The following is a 19,822-nucleotide window of genomic DNA, read 5'->3' as shown; positions in this document are numbered from 1 at the left end:
CCATCGCTCCTGTTGCTGTGTTTTAGAGGGGAGGGTGAAGGAGGAGTGCACAGCTGCTGCCCAAATGGATCGGGTGTTTTCTGAATTTGCTCGTGATTAAGACTAGTTTTGGGCTTTGATAACGCTCTTTATGGGCAACTGCTTGATCAACAAGCGCGAGTTCAAAGTAATTCGGGGATCCAGTCCCAGCTGCTCCTGACAGGTGCGCACAGTGCGCAGGGAGGATGGGCAGACGCGAGGCGGACAGCAGAGGCGCAATGAACACAAGCGACCGCTCCGAGCTCGGCTGTCTGCGGGACGCGGCATCCAGCGGCCACCGCGCCGCCGAGGAGTCTCCGAGGCTGGGCAGCTGCCGTCCGTGCAGCGCCGACGAGCTGCAGAGAAACGCAGACATGGAGGCGGTGGTCCCGGCACCGGTTGCCTCGGCGCCGGTGGAAGTGAAGAAGCACCAGCACAAACACAACTTGAAGCACCGCTATGAGGTGATGGAGACTCTGGGGAAAGGCACCTACGGCAAAGTGAAGAAGGCGGTGGAGAAAGCAAGCCTGAGGACGGTGAGTGTTGGTGAACATGGTGCAAAACATCACTCATGTGCCTGTGAGACGCTTCCTCTACCAGCTTAGATACTTAACATGCAGAATGTAATTTAGTTAGGGACTGTTCTGTATTTATCGGAGGGAGGTGGCTGCGGTGAGACTTAATTTTTGTTTTTTTCCCCCTCCTCACCGAGGCTACAGATAGTTTTCCTCGAGTTTCCCTGAGTGACTTGAGGAAAATGCGTGACTCTCTTTCTACCATGACTTAGTTGTTAGATTTTAAAAACGTACCCCTTAATGTTTGTTACAAATTGAAGATGAAATCCTGGACTCGAATAAAGCTTTGTGTGTGCAAACGGGTTAATATTGGCCAATTAGAATAAAATGATTGTGATGAACTATCATAATTTTAAGTAGGGATGCACAATATTGTTCTTTTTTTGTTTGTTTGTTTGTTTGTTTGTTTTGTTGATATCCGATATGCCAATATATATGACTCATTTAGCTGATAAATGATTCTGATATCAATATATATCTACTTTTTCCCAACTTAACATATGTGATCATCAAGGCTCTTCTTATGTGGAATTAAAATCATAAAATGCATACTCTTACCCTGATGTCCCACCAGCAGACGGAAAAATAAAATGCAATCCTTTTCAAAGTATGTAATATTCTTTTAGTGTGCAAAATAAGAGAAATACTTCAACTTAGGGTTGATGTTTTGTACATGTTGACTTTGTCAATAATATTAAAAAAAAGTATATATTGGTTTGTCGAACTGGCAGAAATCAGTATGTTGGCGAATCCGACATTTCATTTCAAACTGTAGTTTGTTCTTTCATTGCACAAAATCTGCTCAAGGACCATCAGAAATTTGAAAAATGATCATTTTTGTTTTTATAGATTCTGGCTATGATAAATGATGTAATTTTGGCACTTAAAAAACCCCAATCTTTTCTTTGAAAGTGTGCAGTAAAATAAGTTGCAGCTACTTAGAGCCAAAAAATAAAAACTAGACTAAAAAATATTTGACATGCCTCCGCCTTTTTGCACCCCTTCCTCCACTCTCATAAATCACGAACAGTCCCTTACTGATGATGGGTTAATGTGATGAGCCTGTTTCTGAAAACCTTGACCTCTTAACCTCCAACCAAAAGCCTTATAGAGATAATGAGAAATGCTGCTAATGTTTTTGTCTTCCTGGGAGGTATTCGGCAGTGTGTGTGTGTGTGTGTGTGTGTGTGTGTGTGTGTGTGTGCGCGTGTGTGTATGTGTGCGCACCAAGATTTGTTGCTGCTTCAAGAATGTTGCCCATTGCTTATTAAATATTCATTTGGAGGTGGAGTTAAGTTCCTGGGTGGCTGTGTGTCTATGTATCTGCATGTGTGTGTGTGTGGGTGTGTGTGTGTTTGTGGGTGAGCTCACAAGCTGACGCTGAACTCAGTTCTTGCTTCCTGTGCTGCCAGGCTGAGATGCCTTTGGTCTGACTCACTCAGCACTTGAACAAGGGGATAAAATTACTACAATAGGTCTCCTCCAATAGGACTCTGACCCCCTTTACCAGAACACAACACCACACATCCACACACTCAGACAGACATAATAATATAATATGTTTCTGTTCAGCTTTGCATTCTGAATATCCAGGTTAAAAACACAACGTGGAGCCAGATTACTTTGAATAATTGTGGATTTATGTCTTTAATCCATCACTCTGCTGTGATCTGAGCACAAAGAGACAGATACCCCGTCAGCCTGAAATTCCCCTTCTGTTATTTTAGTAAACAAACACACTGTAATAGGGATAATCTTTTTTGCAATTAGATTGTGGGAGTGAGACTGGCATAATTCCTTTTGCTGCTTTCACTTTAACGCTGAGACCTACATCCATGAGAGAGGGAGTGAAAGACAGAGGACAGGTAGGAGACTGATGGAAGAATATACAGGGAGAGGGGCAAACAGAGAAATAGCCATGTAGTGTTTTTGTGTGTGTGTGTGTGTGTGTGTGTGTGTGTGTGTGTGTGTGTTTGTGTGTGTGTGTGTGTGTGTGTGTGGATTTGGTAGGACAAGGGGAAAACGTTGAATTCTTTGAGCCAGTAGCCAGCACATACCAAGGATTCTTTGAAACAAAACGGACATTATTTTTGGAAACAAGACCAGGGGGCTGTTGTTTGAGGAGGCAGAGGAGGAGACTGTTTTAGAGCAAGAAGGGGGAAGAAGAGGATGAGTAGGTTTGAGATTACAGGAAAGATCTGACTTGTTGACATAGACATTTAAAATGCCCTGTTCCTGTTCTGAGTAGCTGCAGGAGGTGACGAATGTGCAGGAAGACATGGAAGGAAAGGATGATGAATACAGGGTCTTGGGGATTCAGGGCCACTAATCTGTTATGTAGGTCACTGGTTCCCAACCTGGGGTTCTGACACCCACTAGGGTCACCAAAGCTTAATTAAGGGTCTTAAGGTGTTTTTGATCATGAAGGGTGTAAGAAAACTTAAAGAAAATATACATTTCAGCACTTTTCATTTATTTCTGTACAGAAAACTAAAAGAAAATGTTGTTTGTAAAGTTTAGATTATAATTTGAGATATAAAGTTATGATGCAGAACACCCACCGCTCTACCCAGCTTAAGTCTTGGCAACGTGCTGGAAACATTGAATAGTCCGAATTTGTAGAGTAGATTTCTTCATAACTACATCTACGCAGTGTTTCACTTTATTCTGAGCTTACAGGCTGTCAGACCTTCATCTGAGCATATATTATGTCTGCTGAACATAGATGAAAGTCTGCAGAAATCCTTTCCAAAATATATAAATTTACAAAAATATCTCACAGAATAAGGGCACTGTGAAGACCTGATCAAATGGTTCATTTACAGAGCCTTCACTCTCCACTAAACAGCCTCCTCCTGCATTAGAAAACTATGCAGATGAAACAACCAAAGAGCTGAACTGCCAGGAAGATGAAAATGCTAAATTGGTCAAAAAAGAAGCCCAAGTATGGATAATTGTTTAAAAAAAATTGAAATGCACAATATAGACAGGGAATTGTATAAAAAGTTACAAAAAATATCAGTAAACTTATATCTGATACAATATTCACAGGAATTAGTCTGCTCAGAAGTCATTAAAATCCCTTGTTTTTCACAAACATCCTGCAGATATTGCAGTCAGTATCTTGGTTGATTGTATGGTTAATCAGTTGTCGTGTTTTGTTGTTTTTATACATTAAATATAATATGAATCATCCATAAAGCATGTCACTTTGTGAGTTTATTTTATGATAGAAAATAGGTTTCTTTAAGGATAAAGGTTGGGAACCACTGTATTAGTGTGTGTGAGTCCCTGTGTCCCTCTATGCTGCACTCATACAGCAGTTTACGCTGATAACGCTGCTCCGACCTACAGTGGCGAAATGGCGTAGTCGCGCTCCTCTTAAGAGTGGTCATGAAAAAGTGAAATATGCTGGCCGAAATAGACACTTCATTCTTTGATCCCACTTGCCCCCTATTTGCTTTTAGTTTGTGTATTTAATTTGTCCATTTCCATCTCCCGTCATCAATACACAGCACAGTACTGTAGTTCCTAATCCTGGCAAGCGGTTGTGTGTGTGTGTGTGTGTGTGTGTGTGTGTGTGTGTGTGTGTGTGTGTGTGTGTGTGTGTGCGTGTGTTTGTGTGCGTGCATGCGTGCGTGTGTTTGTTTGTGTATCTGGACTGTTAGGTCAAGGGTCTATTTGGCAAGGAGCCTGTATAATCCTGCTGTTGAATCTTTCACAGATGCAGCAGGAATCTTTACTGATGCTCGGGCTCTTGGGATGTGTGTGTGTGTTTGTGTGTGTGTGTGTGTGTGTGTGTGTGTGTGTGTGTGTGTAACCCTGCATTCTTGTAATGTTGGAATAATCAGAAAAATTAATTCCACTCTGTGAAACTTCACACGAACACCGCCTTAAGTCAGGACGACAACCCGGAAAGTTGGTGATAATATTGGTACACGAGCTGCTGAGTTGACATCATATTATGCAGAAGAAACTTTTTTTTTTTTAATTCACGCATCATGACTTCAGACGAACAAAACAACTGTAGTAAGTCAGATTTGTGCAATGAGGAAACAATGCTGTCCAGACACAACCACTGGAGCCAGTAAATGTAAAGGAAAAGAAGAGGAGGAGAGGAAAATAAGTGTTCCACGTTGTCTGGTTTAAGTTAAGTGTTATACAGCTGAACAGAACATCATGTATCTCTCTTGTGCATCTGTATTGACTGTACCAACATGTACGCTATGTTCCTCTACTGCACACATACTCTAACAATGCAAAAGAATATCTGGTTACATCTGCATGACTCCCACACATGGCTACTTATGTTTCCTTACATGCATCCTGTTACAGTTTGGCATTTTTGGCCAAGATCTCACACACAGCACATTATTTAGATGAACAATGAGACATTGTTAGTTGGACGGATACTTTAGAGGTCATACTTAGACATGACGCATACGCAGCACATTTGCATGCACAAGGATGAGATCATACAAACCCACACGTGCACCTTAAAAAATGTTCCTAGAGCCCTGAGAGTTGAACAATGCCCAGTGTGTGTCCCTCTTTTCTGTGCTCTGCTGATCAGGCCTTAATGCCCAGTGCAGGTGGTCAGTCAGAGCTTAGATGAACAGTAAAATGCAAGCTTTTTTTGCCCACATACTTTGGTGTACTTTATCCATTCCTCCCTCCTCAATCCTGCAGCTTTTTCATAGTCCCCCTTCCCCTCCTGATGTTTTTTTCCCAGCCAGCAGGTATTTGGGTCAAAAAACATTCACAAGCATGCACATTTTGATAGCTTCCCTATCACTTGCCAAATCTCTGACCCAGCATCCAGTATGTCTGGAGAGATGCTGCATCAGTGTGGAGAGTCTGGTGATCTGAGAAAAATCCTTAGATTTCAGCACAGGTTTATAGAAAAAAATACAAACCTAAAAACATGAATATCCTCCTTTGCTTGATAGCGTCACATCAGTTATAGAAGGTCAAGTTAGTCCCAAGATTTCCCTGGAGTGTGTTTGTGTTGCATAATCATTGTGGTTGGTGGAGCGTGTGAATTATGTCTTCCAGTGTCCCATGGATGTTTTTTTCCAGCAGCTGAGAATGTTGGAGTTGTGACCCAGAGTAGAGGCCTGCTCACCCATAGGGACATTGCAGGGGCTGACAGAATTGTATGATCAGTGCTATGTTAGGATGTCATCCTCACAAAGTGGTCCTGTCGCCGCTTCTGCACATCATACCGCAGCTTGTTGTCCTTGTTGTCAGAATCATGTGGTGCGGATGCTTTCACTCTGTCAGCTCTGCTAAACTTGAGCTAAATGTAGGCTAAACTACAGCTCTTATGTCTACTTTGCAGGTTTGGTGGGGCTTTTTGTGATTGTTGTTGGATGGTGGTGGCACGTGGCTGCAGGTCGTCATTAAGATGAGAAAATCCAGCCCGTACACGTTCCAAAGTTGTCAAAATCTGCTGCTTTTGCAGTTTTTTTTGGCATAACATCCCGACACCACCTTTCATGTCCACATGATACGCTGCTGGATAGTGTCAGCTGAGAACACAAGTGTACGCTGTCAGAAGGCCAGACGGCACCTGTTGCGACAGCATGATACACAGACAGGCGGCATCAGTTGATAACGACTTAATATAAGGATCACAAAGGTCCCTATATGGGGGTGGGAGGGGCTGCGGATACAAAAAAAAAACAAAAAACAGACTATCATTCAGGAGTCCATGGTTTACTTCCCGTCTGTATGTGATGTTTTTCTTCTCCACCTTACCATGTTCTTTTTGCGGAAACCTAACCATCTGTGCCCTTGTTGCCTAATCCAAACCTTTGTTGATGTCCTGACATTGCCAATGTGCTTTTGTTGTCTAAACATAACCATGTGCAGTGTAATCCCACCATATTCTTTCGGTGACATTATGGTAACGGCATCCTGGAACATCAGCAGCAGACACAGAAGGATACCTTGAGTGTAATATGTAGATGCTGATGTCCTCTGCAAAGTGGCCATATGTGATGACTTGGGATGAAAACGTGTTGGATGACCTCTATGTCGCATCAGTTTCCCACAGGATATCAGGAACTATAATATCCTTATATTCACCATCAGTTTGTTAAATCCTGTTAAGCGCCATTCAACTGGATGACTCTTTTACTATCTGCTGATTCGACGGAGCAGAGGACTATGGCTAGAGAAGTAGAGGAGGAGTGTTTTAACAGTGAATAAGGATTAGTGTGTTGATGGGAATGTGAGGTACAAAGCGGAGTTGCTGCTCATGTTCGGGTGAAGCAATAATCCAGACATCAAGATTGGGATGTGTGGAAAGTTAACTCATTCCACAACCCGAAACCATGGATTACCAGAACCATCCAGAAATATGGGCAATCATAAAGCAGCAACCAACAATGTAAGAAGACACAAAAAGTACTAAGTTACAGTGCACAAATTAAAGGAGTTTTACTTTTTATAATTTACATGTGACAAATAAATGATTGATTTATTTTATTTTTTTATCTTCTGGTATTTCCAAATAATGTTTGTCTATATCTACTGTTTCATTCATCTGCCTTGGTCTTGTCCTTATATGGTGCCTTTTTCAGTGACTATCCACAGAGGTTTAGGGGCTCATATTGTGTCAGTCATGTGCGTGTTTGGTGGTTGGGGGTTACATTGGGGTGCAGTGAGTGTCTGGGATTAATGAGGCAGAGTGTGAACAGTGCAGCTGTCAACCTTCTGCCTCTGAGTGTGCTCAGATCACAGGAGAGCTGCTTTCACACATCCAGCCCTTAAAACCCACATAATCACCTTTAATGCCCACAGATTTTATTTGTGTATGTGTGTGTGCTCAGTTGTATCTACAGTGTATATACATGTATACACTACATGTATGTCTTTGTTTCTATGCATTTATATTTATATAATTTATACATGAACAATTTATCAGTGACTATGTTTGCATGCATTCTTATGTTCCACTATTTTACCCAAACAAGACAATATTTTAAATTTGATATGGGTCATGTAAACAGCATATTCTGTTGGATATTCCAAATTAGGCATTTTTCCATATAAGCATTATAAGAAATGTGGGATGTGCAGACCTTATTCTGATGTTTAATAGAACTATTTGGACATGTATAAAGTGTATTCGGAAAATGCATCTCCACGGCATCTTGCATGTTTATGTTCAGCTCTCTGTGTTGTCATTTTACACAAACCAACTTATCAATTGTTTGCAAGGATGCAGGAGTTGAGATGCATGCCGAAAAGAAAAGATCACATTTCTGGTTGGAAGAAGAATCACACTTACTTTGACAAATTGTGCAGGCCTAAGACTTAAATAATAACAGGTTTTTAAATATGCCCAAATATTGCATGGCCAACCTTCTCTGGAAGGACAGCGAGGGTTGTACAAGTGTCTTGCTGTAAAAGACAAGATCTAGAGCTCTGTTGTCAACCACCAGTGATGACAATGAGAGACGTGCACAGTCTCAGTAGCGTGTATTATTTTTTCAGGTGGCGATAAAGTCGATCCGCAAGGAGCGCATCACCGATGATCTGGACAGAATTCACATCCAGAGAGAGATAGAGATCACCGCCTCGCTTAGGCACTCCAATATTGTACGCTTCCACGAGGGTAAGTCTGCAAACACAACATGCACACATCACACAGGTACAAGTCCCTAATATCATAGTGAATTATTAGTTATCATCAGTTATTACTTAGTATAGTTATTGGAATGTTATTTGACAATGCCCTACAAAGATAAAGCTTTGAGTTTTCTAAATTCTCTGATGATCAGTATCTCCTTCTTGAAGACCAGAATTGACCTTATTAACAAGTATTCCCATAGACTGTATAAAATAATGGACATAGCCATCGTGATGCCACCCATTGGTATGTGGACTTGTTTTGAAACTTTATGTCAGCATTTCTGCCATCAAAATCTGTCACATAAAGCAGCCATGGTCTTCATTATGTGTACACTTAAATAGAAATTCACCCACAGTGCAGTTGTAATGAATGTTGAAATGAGCAATTGAGACCAAAACTGTTATTTGTACCAGGTTGTAAAGTTAAGTTGGGCATTTTAACGTGGGGTTCTGTGGGATTTGACTGGCATCTTGGAGCCATCCTCAAGTGGGCATTAGAGGAACTTCATAATGCAAATCTGTAAATGTGGCCTGTGTCCTTTGCAGTGTTTGAGAGCCGGGACAAGATTGTGATAGTGATGGAGTACGCCAGTAGAGGAGAGCTGTATGATTACATCCAGGAGAGGAGGAGACTGCCTGAAACAGAAGCCAGAGGCATCTTCAGACAAATCACATCTGCTGTCCACTACTGCCACAAGGTTTGCACACATATACACACTTACACACAAACACGCATACACACTTACAGTCGAGACACACATACTTTATGCAAATGCTCCACTAGAATTCAGTATAAATTGGGGATGTCGGCACGTGCTGAGTGCACACTGCAGTATACAACTGTGCACAGGCAACTACAGTACCGCTAAATCCACTAAATCCTAATCCTAATACTGCAGGAAAACTTGACTTGCGTTTTCAGATCTCTCTGGGTTAAGAGCGCATTAAAGCCTTGATTGTTTTTTACAGTCACACACTGACACATTTAACAAACACGTTGCCTTACTTCCTCCCTCCACATTATTGTAAGCCCTGGCAAAGAAACAAACTCCTCTTTGTTTCTTTGGTTTTATTCAATGATTTGTTTGTTTGATTTGTATTTGTGTACATAAAATCAACAGCTGTGCCAAAACACAGTAATGATCGAGGAAATACATAAATCCCATTCAGAAGTGCAGCAAAGTAGAGGTGAGGATCTGTGTTTTGCAGTCAGCTGAGTTGGATATGAAAGAAATGTTTTTGTTTTCACATCATTCTTACTTTGGCAGTTTAGCTTCTTCATGAATCCCTCACATTAAACTCAGAGATTATCATTCAGCTTCTGTAGCGTTGTTGTAGATGGGGAGGTGGATTTTGTGCTCCTCATGCCCTCAAATATTGTCCCAAAATAGCTACGAATGTTCCTTCATGAATGAATTATTGAATGTGCCTCTGAGGCATGCAGGGCGCTTGGAGGGATTATTGAGGCTTCAAAAGGAGAATGAAAATAATTCAGATGTTTTTTTTTATCTATTCCTCAAATCTGTTCATAGTCATTTGAAAGTAGCAAGATTTCTTTCTCCTGTCTTGCATGTGCATACACACGCATGCACAGGCTTACATACTGTACATACTGTGCACAAAACATTGTCTAAGGTCATGGGTCATTTCCTCCACTTAAGTGCTCTGAAGAGGATGTAATTAGCGAAAGAAAGGAGGCTATTCTAGCTCATTAGCCAGTGGCTTCAAGAGAAACTGACAGTAACGTTTATAGTTTCCCTGCGTCATGCAGCTTACTGGGTGGCCACAGTTATCTAGAACAGCCTTGTCTCTTCTTATGATTTACTACCTACTCAAAGACAATCCTGCGACAGACTTTTCCAGTGTAGTCTTCCTCCCCAGGCCCCACAGCTGTCTGCACTCTGTGGCCACTCGTTGGCTCCCAGGTGCTTAATGCCATCAGAGGATCAAATTGCATCTCATCAGATGAATTAACCGAAACAAAGCACTTCCTCATTCCATGTCCACGATTAAACAGCCTGAGAGTCCTTCTCGGGGCTCTCTGATATGTTGGCCACATGGCCAGCAACGCGAGGCCCAAGTGAAACGTTAATGGTTATAAAATTGTAAATGAATGACAAAAGTGTTGTGCACATAAGGCTGGGTTTATGTTAAAAAATGTCAGACACTTCAGTCTTAAAGAAGTATTTCACCATTGTAAAGCAGATCTCTCTATAAAACTATGCAGTAAGAACGACACAAATGCTTTAAAAATTGGTGCTACATGACCAGAGAAAACAGAGAAAAGGGATGCTTTTGCTCAAGAGATAAGAAAATCTACAAATACCAGAATGTTATGTGCCTGATCAGACCAATAAATGCTCCTGCTGGTAGGTGACGTAATGTGGAATGGTCCGTGCGAAACAATGGCAGCCAGCTGGATCTGGTATTACATTTAAAGCTAAAACGTTTCTGAAAATATTTTAGGTGAGAAATATGCAATGCGGTAACAGAGGTTCATATTTGATCAGTGCTGCTTAATTTTGCAGTTTTTTCAGATTTTGGTATGACTTTGAGACAGAGAGAGATAGAGGGAGAAAGTGAGAGAGAGAGACAAGAAGTCACTTTGTGCCCAATGTAGCGGGCAATGCAAAAACGCCTGTAGTTAGAGCAACAGCCCAAGAGCCAGTAAAATTCCATCAAATTATGTAAATTACTTAATTAGCAGCATTTCGCTGGGGGGGAATATCTTGGCAAAGGTTAAATGGAGGAAAGTTTACCACAGTTCATTTAATACCCACATTGTTTTGGTCAAAGCTGATTGAAAATCAGTGAGGTATCCTTCAATGTTTGCATGCAGAGTGAAAAACATGCCGTGACACCTGGGGGAGCGGTGCAGAACCTCATGTGTCTCTGCTTTCTTTGCAGAACGGAGTTGTGCATCGAGACCTCAAGCTGGAGAACATCCTTCTAGATCAAGATTTGAATGTGAAGGTAAGAACAATACAAAGTCCACAACCTAAGCCTTCAAATCACTTTCCAAAAAAGACGTGTGATCGTGATGCATGTTTTGGACAATTAATGAGAGGGTCCTTCCAAAACCAAGATAGTTAGGGCTAAGAAACAAATAAGTCATCTGTAAAAGTAATGTTGGTTTGATCATGCATTATAATAAAGAATAATCTGACCCTGCTTTAGTACACACTTGCGTCACATAGTGCAGCTGGCAATGAGTTTTGTTGCCAGCTCCAAAGAAAAAGAAAAACAAAGTGCACATTCAGAACGTACATTGGAGCCCGTCAGCCCACAGAAATATGAATGTATTGGTAAACCACACTGAACCAGCAAAGAAAAAGCAGCCAGGTCTTACAAAAGAACCCAGGGGTCATTTTTGCCTGATTGGGTGTTCCTCTCCTTATATGGGAGCTATGCACGCCACAGCCAAGAGGGAATGCAGGGAATCCAGTGGCAATCTCGCCAATCAGATGGTTTTAATGTAAGTATGCACTGTCCGTCCATTGAAAGAAAACACTTCGTGCAGAACTCTCATCAGCTCTTCATTCATTGCAAACCTCAGGTTCACCACATCGGCCTCTTGCTACATTCGCTGCAGGAAATGACCGAGCCTGTGTGCAATGCATGTGCGTGTTATATCTGCACAATAGCTGCTTCATTGCATGTATAGCAGACAGGCGCAGCAAGACATAAGAGGGAAAAAGTTGGTCACTCTTGAAGTCAACGATTATAATGTCAGAATATATAAATACCATATTGTACTTAAATGGTTGTTTTTGGACTACATAAAGCTCAGACAAACCAGGTACCAATTTTCACTTTTTTTCTCATGATATTATCACAAGAACCTAAAAAGGCAGCTAAAAAAAATTTGCTCCAACAGGCTGCGAGCCTTTGTAGAACATTAACCAGCGATCTGTTTCTGTATGAAAGGCAATGGCTTCTCACACCAGTCCATGTAAATCCCAGACACGTGCACAGGAGTTCTTTGTGTGTTTAGATGAAAGAGTGTTTCTTATACAAGCATTTGACACTGAGGAATGTCTCTGCGCCAAAGCACTGAAATGAGTCCAGGAGCCTCACAGAGATTTATCTCTGGTACAAAACAGAATGCACACTGCATGGCGCTCACACACAAACATGGTAGCTTCTAGAAATTAAGACTACACTCTACACATCATTATTGTATGTACAACATTAGCTGTGAGCAGGCTTATGTACACAGTTCATCTTCCGTCTGTGAGGTCCCTTTTCCCCGAAACCTCTGTTCCACGGAAATAAAGCTGTCATACTGAGTATTTTTAACACTGGAGGGGCTGATAGTTGGCTGGTGCTCATGTTAATAATCTCTTCAGATAGAGAGGAGCCTCAGTATGTCTGCGTATGGCTCGCGCAGCCTTGAGTGAGTGATTGTTCCGTTACGTGAGTGTATGCAGCCTGATGTTTTTGGCCCTCTCCTCTTTCCTCACTCACACTTACACTGGCAAAAGCCCAGCATACCTATTTTTGGCTCCTTTAAAAGGAATTGTTTTCAGTTATTGTGTTTTTGCCACATGGGTAAGAGATTGCAGTACATACTCACTGAAAATGACTCCAGATAGTGTGAGGAGCGAGTGTGTGTTGAGATGAACAAGATTAATAATTACATTTATAAATGGTTTAATGTTAGCTGATTAGTCCATAATGTCATAAAGTTTAGGCATTCTGTGTTGTCAGCCAGGGGTGTGCCATATAATATTGTTACTGTTTTTCTTTACAAACCAAAGACATGACATCATTTTTGTTTATTTTTTACTGAATAAATGAAGGCAAACTGTTATGTTTATGGTGAAATAGAAAAAAATATAACACTTAATTTGTTGCAAATGTATGTTCTTGTAATTAATAATAAAATATATTTTATATTTTATGTTTGTCTTTAGTGCCCACAGCTGGGAAAAGTTTAGACTTGTTTTTTTTTCTGAGATGCGAGTTTTATTTATGTTGTTTGTACACTGTTTAAGATTGTTCATTTTTTTAAGGTTTTGTATGCATTGCCTATTTTATTGGTCCCATTGGAAGCATCACTTAAGATCTGCCTTTTACTTACTTATAATCAATTGTATTGACAACTTGTTTTTAAATTTAGTGGCTAGTCAACCTCCTGAGCTGCACTAATGTCCTCTTTAAAAAATACGATAGTGTTACTACTACTGTTGTGGCGATGTGTGTTTCCTTTGTTGTCTATTGTGATTTGCGTTGTTTCTCTCATTGTTTGTTTAGTTTCTACATAAAGTTATCAAGTCATGTGCCATCTCAGAAGCAGTTGTAATCAAAAGTGATTTTATGTTCTCTCTTTCTTTGACTCTGCAGCTGGCTGACTTTGGCCTTTCCAATCATTTCCAGAGGGGCACTCTGCTGCAGACGTACTGTGGAAGTCCACTCTACGCTGCTCCGGAGATAGTCAAAGGACTACCTTACCAGGGACCAGAGGTGGGTCAGCTCCGAGTGGTAACCTCAAGGGCTGAAAAATCAAGCCAATGCAGAAGTGCAAAAAACTGTAGGTACTTTATGGCCACTTGAGGCCCCAGAAGCCAGTTAATCCCGGTAGACCTCCATGTTAAAATGTCCAACTTTACAGCAGAAATAAACCGACTGGTTTTCTGCTGTAAAGTTGGACATTTATATCCATGCTTTTGGCTTCTATAGCTAATTTAGGCATTCATGACAACTGTATATAGGGTGAATTTTTATTTAACTCGTGTTTACAGTTTATTAAGCAAAATGCCAAAACAAAAATGGTCACAACAGGAGTCCACAGATGATAGTCACAATAGCTACGATTGCTGCGTCCATTATTTTTACAATCCGTGGTGAAGACCTCAGTTTCATCGGAAATGAGATGGAGGAAATTTTGAGACATTCAACAGACATCCATTTGTGTATATTGTCACAATACATTTGCAGAACCAACCTTGTACATGCACTGACAAGCGTATAAAACCCGTAAAGTGAAAAGCTTGTTGTATATGGATGGCAAATCCTTGTCGGTCATGGTAAAGTTTGCTTGACTTGAGGTATGTCCTTGAGTGATCTGGTGGGGAACATTCATCTCCATCTGCTGCTGCAGCCATTACTAACATCGCATAACCACATACAACCGCCTGCTCATGACCTCTCTCTAACTGTGTCTACTAATGATCTTCCTAATCTAAGCAGCACATGCGCAAGTAGAAGTGCAGGAGCACCACTTCAACAAACAAACCACACACAGGACCGCATGATCACAGTTTATGGACTTTTGTATTTTAAAAAAGGAAGAAAAAAAATCATATGCTTACTTTAAAGCAATGATTCAAAGTAATACGTTTCCAGAAAAAAAAAACAAGTGAAGTGAAGTACAGATACTCAAAAACTGTACGTTGTAACTGTCCACCACTGATTGAGTCAAAGCCTTTTTTTAATGCATTACTCTGAATTCTTCACTACATTGTGTGTGTGTTTGTATGCCAGGTGGACTGCTGGGCGCTGGGGGTGTTGCTGTACGCCCTGGTGTATAGCAGCATGCCATTTGATGGGGCCAGCCACGCCACGCTCACAGAGCAGATCAGCCAAGGTCGCTACCGCAGACCCAACCCCCCCTCAGGTAACCCTTTGCAGTGTCATTAACATTGTATTTACATTGTTTTTTACAACGTGACTGGTTGTTCTCACCACATACTATCATGTTAATTACATTGTTTAAGTCACTTTGGCTGCTATAAATAACTGTCGACTCTTTTCCCTCCAGACGCCTGCGCTCTTATCGACTGGTTGTTGACAGTGCGTGTGGACGAGAGGGCTACGATAGAGGATGTGGCCAACCACTGGTGGGTGAACTGGGGTTTTGAAGAGAGTGTGTGTGACTGCCCTTCGTCTCCACACCAAGAATGCCCCTCTCCACTGCTGGCTCGATACATCGACTGGCAGAATCGGGTCGCAGCAGCCAGCAACATGACTGTTGACCCAGCGTGCCTGTCCTCAGACTCCTCCTGTCCATCTCAGCTCTCTCCCCACCCTTTTTACTTCAGCTTACCTCTGAAGAGTGATCGTGGAGGAGGAGGAGGAGGGAGGGTACGTGGAGGAATGTCAAGCCTGAGGAAGTCACGCAAGGAAAATGCAATTCCTCAGACTTCAGTCGGAGCTTGTGGTGGCGTTTGTGCATCAGCTGCCTCCTCTGCTGCAAATTCCTCTACTTCTACCATTGAAAGAAAGAAACCCAAAGGTATTCTGAAACCCCAGAGGAGTTTTGACTCAGTCTTTCACAGCCCTCCTAAAGAAAACTCTCCCTCCCAGCCGTGTAACACTGCTCCCCAGCCTTTCCGAACGCATACACTAACCCACACACATGCTGATGTCCTGTCCACCAGCCTTCCGCCTGCCTCAACATTCAGTCAGCCCTCGTCCAAAATGCCCAAGAAGGGGATACTGAAGAACTTGTATGGAGGGGAGTCGGGTTATGGCTCATCCCCAGAAAGAAGGGTCTCTGGAACAGAAGTTAAAGAGAGGGGTGATGCAGGTGATTTGTGCTCACACAAACAGCACACTTTCCTCCCAGCGGCAGAAGACAGCCCAACTATGCGCACAGAGGCGGTAAGAAGAAGGAAGGGTATTCTGAAACGTAACGGCAAGTTCTCTCGCAGTCTGGATCTTCCTGACGACCACCACTCAGCCCCCACGATGTTCCCCGAGGCTCTGCAGCACCTCCTCCAGGCAACAGGGGGCACAGAGGGTCGCCGCAGCCGCCCTTCCAGTGTGGTGAGCGAGGATAGCCTCTTCTCCTCAGATTCCTTTGACCTGCTGGACCTCAGCGCCCAGTCGCGTCGCAGGATTTTCTCCCGAGGGAGGCAGCACAGTGGCTGCAGCTCTGAGGATGACCTGGAGCAGCTGAGAGTGGACAGAGTCAGTGGAGACCGGGAAAGAAAGAAGGAAATGCAAACATAGGCCGAAGGAACAATGCAGACATTAGTGTGGTGAAAAATGAAATTGAACACCAATTCTTTGGTTCACTTTTCTGTGATAATAGTGCCTGGCACCTTGAAAAGACTTTAGTGAACTCTGGAAAGGTTGCTTCTCAACAACGAGGATCCTACAGGGCACTGTACTGTCAAAGTAAAGCATCATCTGTCATATCTGTCTGTCCTGAATGATAAATGAATTGCATAAATGAAATTGCACCTAAATGGGATCTAGTGTCTGGCAAATTGCAGACGTGAATGTGGCAGAATGGACCGTGTATTATGAGCTCTCTCTGACCTCACCTGCACCTGAAGTTGATCCTCTTCTGATATTTTACCGCAGATTTCTGTTCAGAGGAGCCCTGAAAATCTGAGTGTGGATGCTGCCATGTGAATCTATTATGTCAGTAGACAATAAACCAACACGTTATGTGGGTTTCCATCCACCTGCCTTTATCGCCATTTTGCACATAACACTTGAGAGGATGTATTGACATTCTTTTTACATTTGAGGTGGAAAACATCGCCAAATGCCAAATTAAAACAGACTACCAGAATAAATCATGAAGTGCATGAAGTGTATGAGTCAAAAACATCCGATCTATGACAAATTAAAAAAACATAAATGCCAAATTTCCATCATCGTGTTCCACCATTTGAGGTTTTACCTTGCACTCTTTATCTTTGTCATCTTGTTGCATCCTTTTCTTTACAATCTGTTTTATTGCACCCAGTTAAGGAGTTGGGTCCATCAACTTTTATTTTGATGTGCTAAATGACTCACATTGCTGATTTTCTGAAAATTTGGTTCAGATTTGAGCTATATTTGGATGGAAAGCTGACGGTAGACACCTCTATTGTGAGGATGAATTTTGCTTAACTGAACTGTTATAACATTTCACAGTAACCCAATTTTGTAAGCCCTTTGTTAGAAAAAAGGGTTATAACACACTATAATGTAGTCATAAGTAAATTTAACACAACTTTTAAGTGTTTGGTTGCAGTATTTGTCAACAATCATACATTTTCCTGAAAAGATATTTTTTTATTATTATCTCAGCTAGGTGTAAGCCTGGAGGGGATTGTACATTTGGTTGTATGTGTGTGCGTATGTGGGTGTGTGAGTGCCCAGCTAATCTTGCAAAGTACCTGACCAATTAGCCAAAAATTTTGTGTGCGCATTTATGACTGTATGCTTGAGGACCTCTTGTGGTTGCAGTGATTCAGACTCATTGAAAAAGTTTTTGTTTACAACATTATTTATTTCTCCACCAGTGTCCACTTAAAGCTGCCCACAGGAGGAGTTATTGTTGTTTACAAATACGTTAATAACTGCTTACAGTTACATCATAGTGTGTTATAAACCATTCAGTAATGTTATATGCTGCTTGTAAGTCTAATAGGGGAAGTTAAAGTAAAGTTACCTATTTCATCACTTTCATCACATGTCATTGAGTACATTTGTACTACACAGTATAGTACTGGGCGCAATTTGCTCCTTTGCACCGACAGACACAGTGTGAATAGCAGATGGATCACAGAGCTTTTTCTTGTGACATCAGCAGTGCTGCTGTGGACATTTTAATGTATGCAGTGGATATATGCAATTAAAATCTGTAATTTTCTAATCGTGAGAAAATAATTCTGTTAATTTTCCTAAAGTAATCTATACATTGTTTTTTGGGGGGCAGCAGGGGGGGTTAATAAATTATGTGAACCTGAACACATTCCAGTTGTTTTTCTGATGAGAGAACAAGGAAAGAGATGAGAGATGAATTGAGCACATAATAACATAACAACTGTGCAGAAGGTAAAGATAAATATTATGACGCACAGATGTGCAGTGAACTAGGTCGTTTTAAAACGTTTCAACCATTTATTCCAAACGTTACTTCTCCATAGTCAAGGAGTCTTTTCTCGTTGTGGTCCTGAGCAGGACACAATACAGAGCATTCAAAGAACGTTGTTTATTAAATACCGAAAGCTATTCAATTAACTTCTTGAACCCTGTCTCCATAAACACAGAGCTCCATTTACCCTACAGACTGTTTTCATTATGGTTCATTCACTTAAACAAAAATCCATCTGAAAGAAGAAAACACTCAGCAAAAGAGTTCAAATAAGGCATTGGTGAAAACATTTAAATGCTTTAAATTTAGTATTTAGGAATGTCACTAAACTTCAGGGTAAGTTTCAGTTTTATTTGATTACTTTTTATAAAGAGGATTAATACATTAGCTGTTCAGAACTACAAGTTGGAAAAGAGTAAACAATGATGCGCTGAGCATGGTTTCATGTGTGCTTTTCCCCTTTGTTTCCTTTATTGGATTTTACTAAATGCTTTTCTACACAAAGAACGTGTGTTTTGCAGGAGAGGCTCATCATCACTGTCAGGTGAAAACCTCACATCTTTAGGTTTTCATGCTTCAAGATGTATTTACAGATTACATTTTTCTGGATTGACATAATTATTTAACCGCTTAAGCTCACAAAATCCATTAAAAAGTTATTAGATATTGTCAAAATGCCATCCATGGCTTCCATATTTTCTACAAATAAAACAAACCTTTTAGACATACAAGGTTTCACAGTGTAAAGATGGAACAAAGCATAGCTCACCGGTAGGTCTTGTTTAGATGTGGAGAAGTCTGGTATGGCTGCCATATACATAGAGCTGACTTTACACCAGTCACTTGCATGGTTTTAACTCATTCAAGTGTCCTTTCTGTGGCAATATATAGTCTAACAACTGTAACATCTGTGGTTGATTGATGGCAGCAAAGCTCTTTGTTCATCTGGCCATAAATCCAGAGCAGAGGTCTGATGGTGCCATTTCAAAACAGTCGTAATCTCCTGTCAGTTACACAGGGACCATTTTGTTACGTAACAGCTGCCATTTATTTCATGTTTGACTAATATTTACACTGCATGTGTGACTGACAGCTAGTGTAAAAAACGATGAGTCTATGTGATCTGGGCTATGTGCTGTTAACTTACGCTGTCCCTGCCCAGGATATCCTACTGCATCCGTCTGTATTTTGCAGTATGCAAGCCAGCATGCTTTCCTGGCTATTGTGACCCCCAAACCTCTGCTCAGCAGCAGATACATCACATCTCGACAGCTGACAGAAGGGAAAAGTAATTATAGAGATTACCAACAACAAAAAGATAAGACAACAATGATAGAAAAATGTATATGAACGCTAATTTAATGCATACAAAAAGCAAGGATTCACACTGTAAAGCAACAACAGTTCTCCCGGTTGACTTCTGTCTCCATCTGTAGGTGGGTTTCCATTATTCCTCAAATTGCACACATTGAAATTGTGAATATAAAATCCACATAATGGAAACGTCAGTTTCTAAAAAAACTCTCATTTATTGCAAAACAGTTTTTACTCCCGCATAAGGTGGTATTTCAGGTGATTAAAAATAGCCCTATTTCACAAAACTGCAATAGAGACACTTTTTTTTCACTTTTGTCACATGATGCTGATGTTTTCAGTCTACAATTTCACAGAAAAATTGTGGACTATCACCTCATATGTGGCCACTCCCACAAAGAAAGGACTTGCCTTTCCATTATTGCATATAACGCGTCTACTCTCCCTTTGATTG

The 19,822-nt window shown here is 41.2% G+C and overlaps 1 protein-coding gene across 1 annotated transcript; it reads left to right on the top strand.

Moving 5' to 3' along the window:
- The first annotated feature begins 9 nt into the window (after nucleotides 1-9).
- Nucleotides 10-17,832, top strand: LOC121946940 (NUAK family SNF1-like kinase 1). The gene is made up of 7 exons (XM_042491782.2): nucleotides 10-554; nucleotides 8,097-8,217; nucleotides 8,781-8,932; nucleotides 11,142-11,207; nucleotides 13,581-13,700; nucleotides 14,721-14,853; nucleotides 14,998-17,832. Exons 1-7 carry the CDS (start codon nucleotides 225-227, stop codon nucleotides 16,188-16,190), a joined length of 2,115 nt encoding a protein of 704 aa, XP_042347716.2. The 5' UTR covers nucleotides 10-224; the 3' UTR covers nucleotides 16,191-17,832.
- Nucleotides 17,833-19,822: the final 1,990 nt, after the last annotated feature.

This window comes from Plectropomus leopardus, chromosome 9, assembly GCF_026936395.1.
Source record: "Plectropomus leopardus strain MGB_pleo_1.0 chromosome 9, ASM2693639v1, whole genome shotgun sequence".
Lineage (NCBI taxonomy): Eukaryota > Metazoa > Chordata > Actinopteri > Perciformes > Serranidae > Plectropomus > Plectropomus leopardus.
The sequence above is the reverse complement of the archived record's forward strand: the minus strand, read 5'-3'. Positions and strand labels throughout refer to the sequence as shown.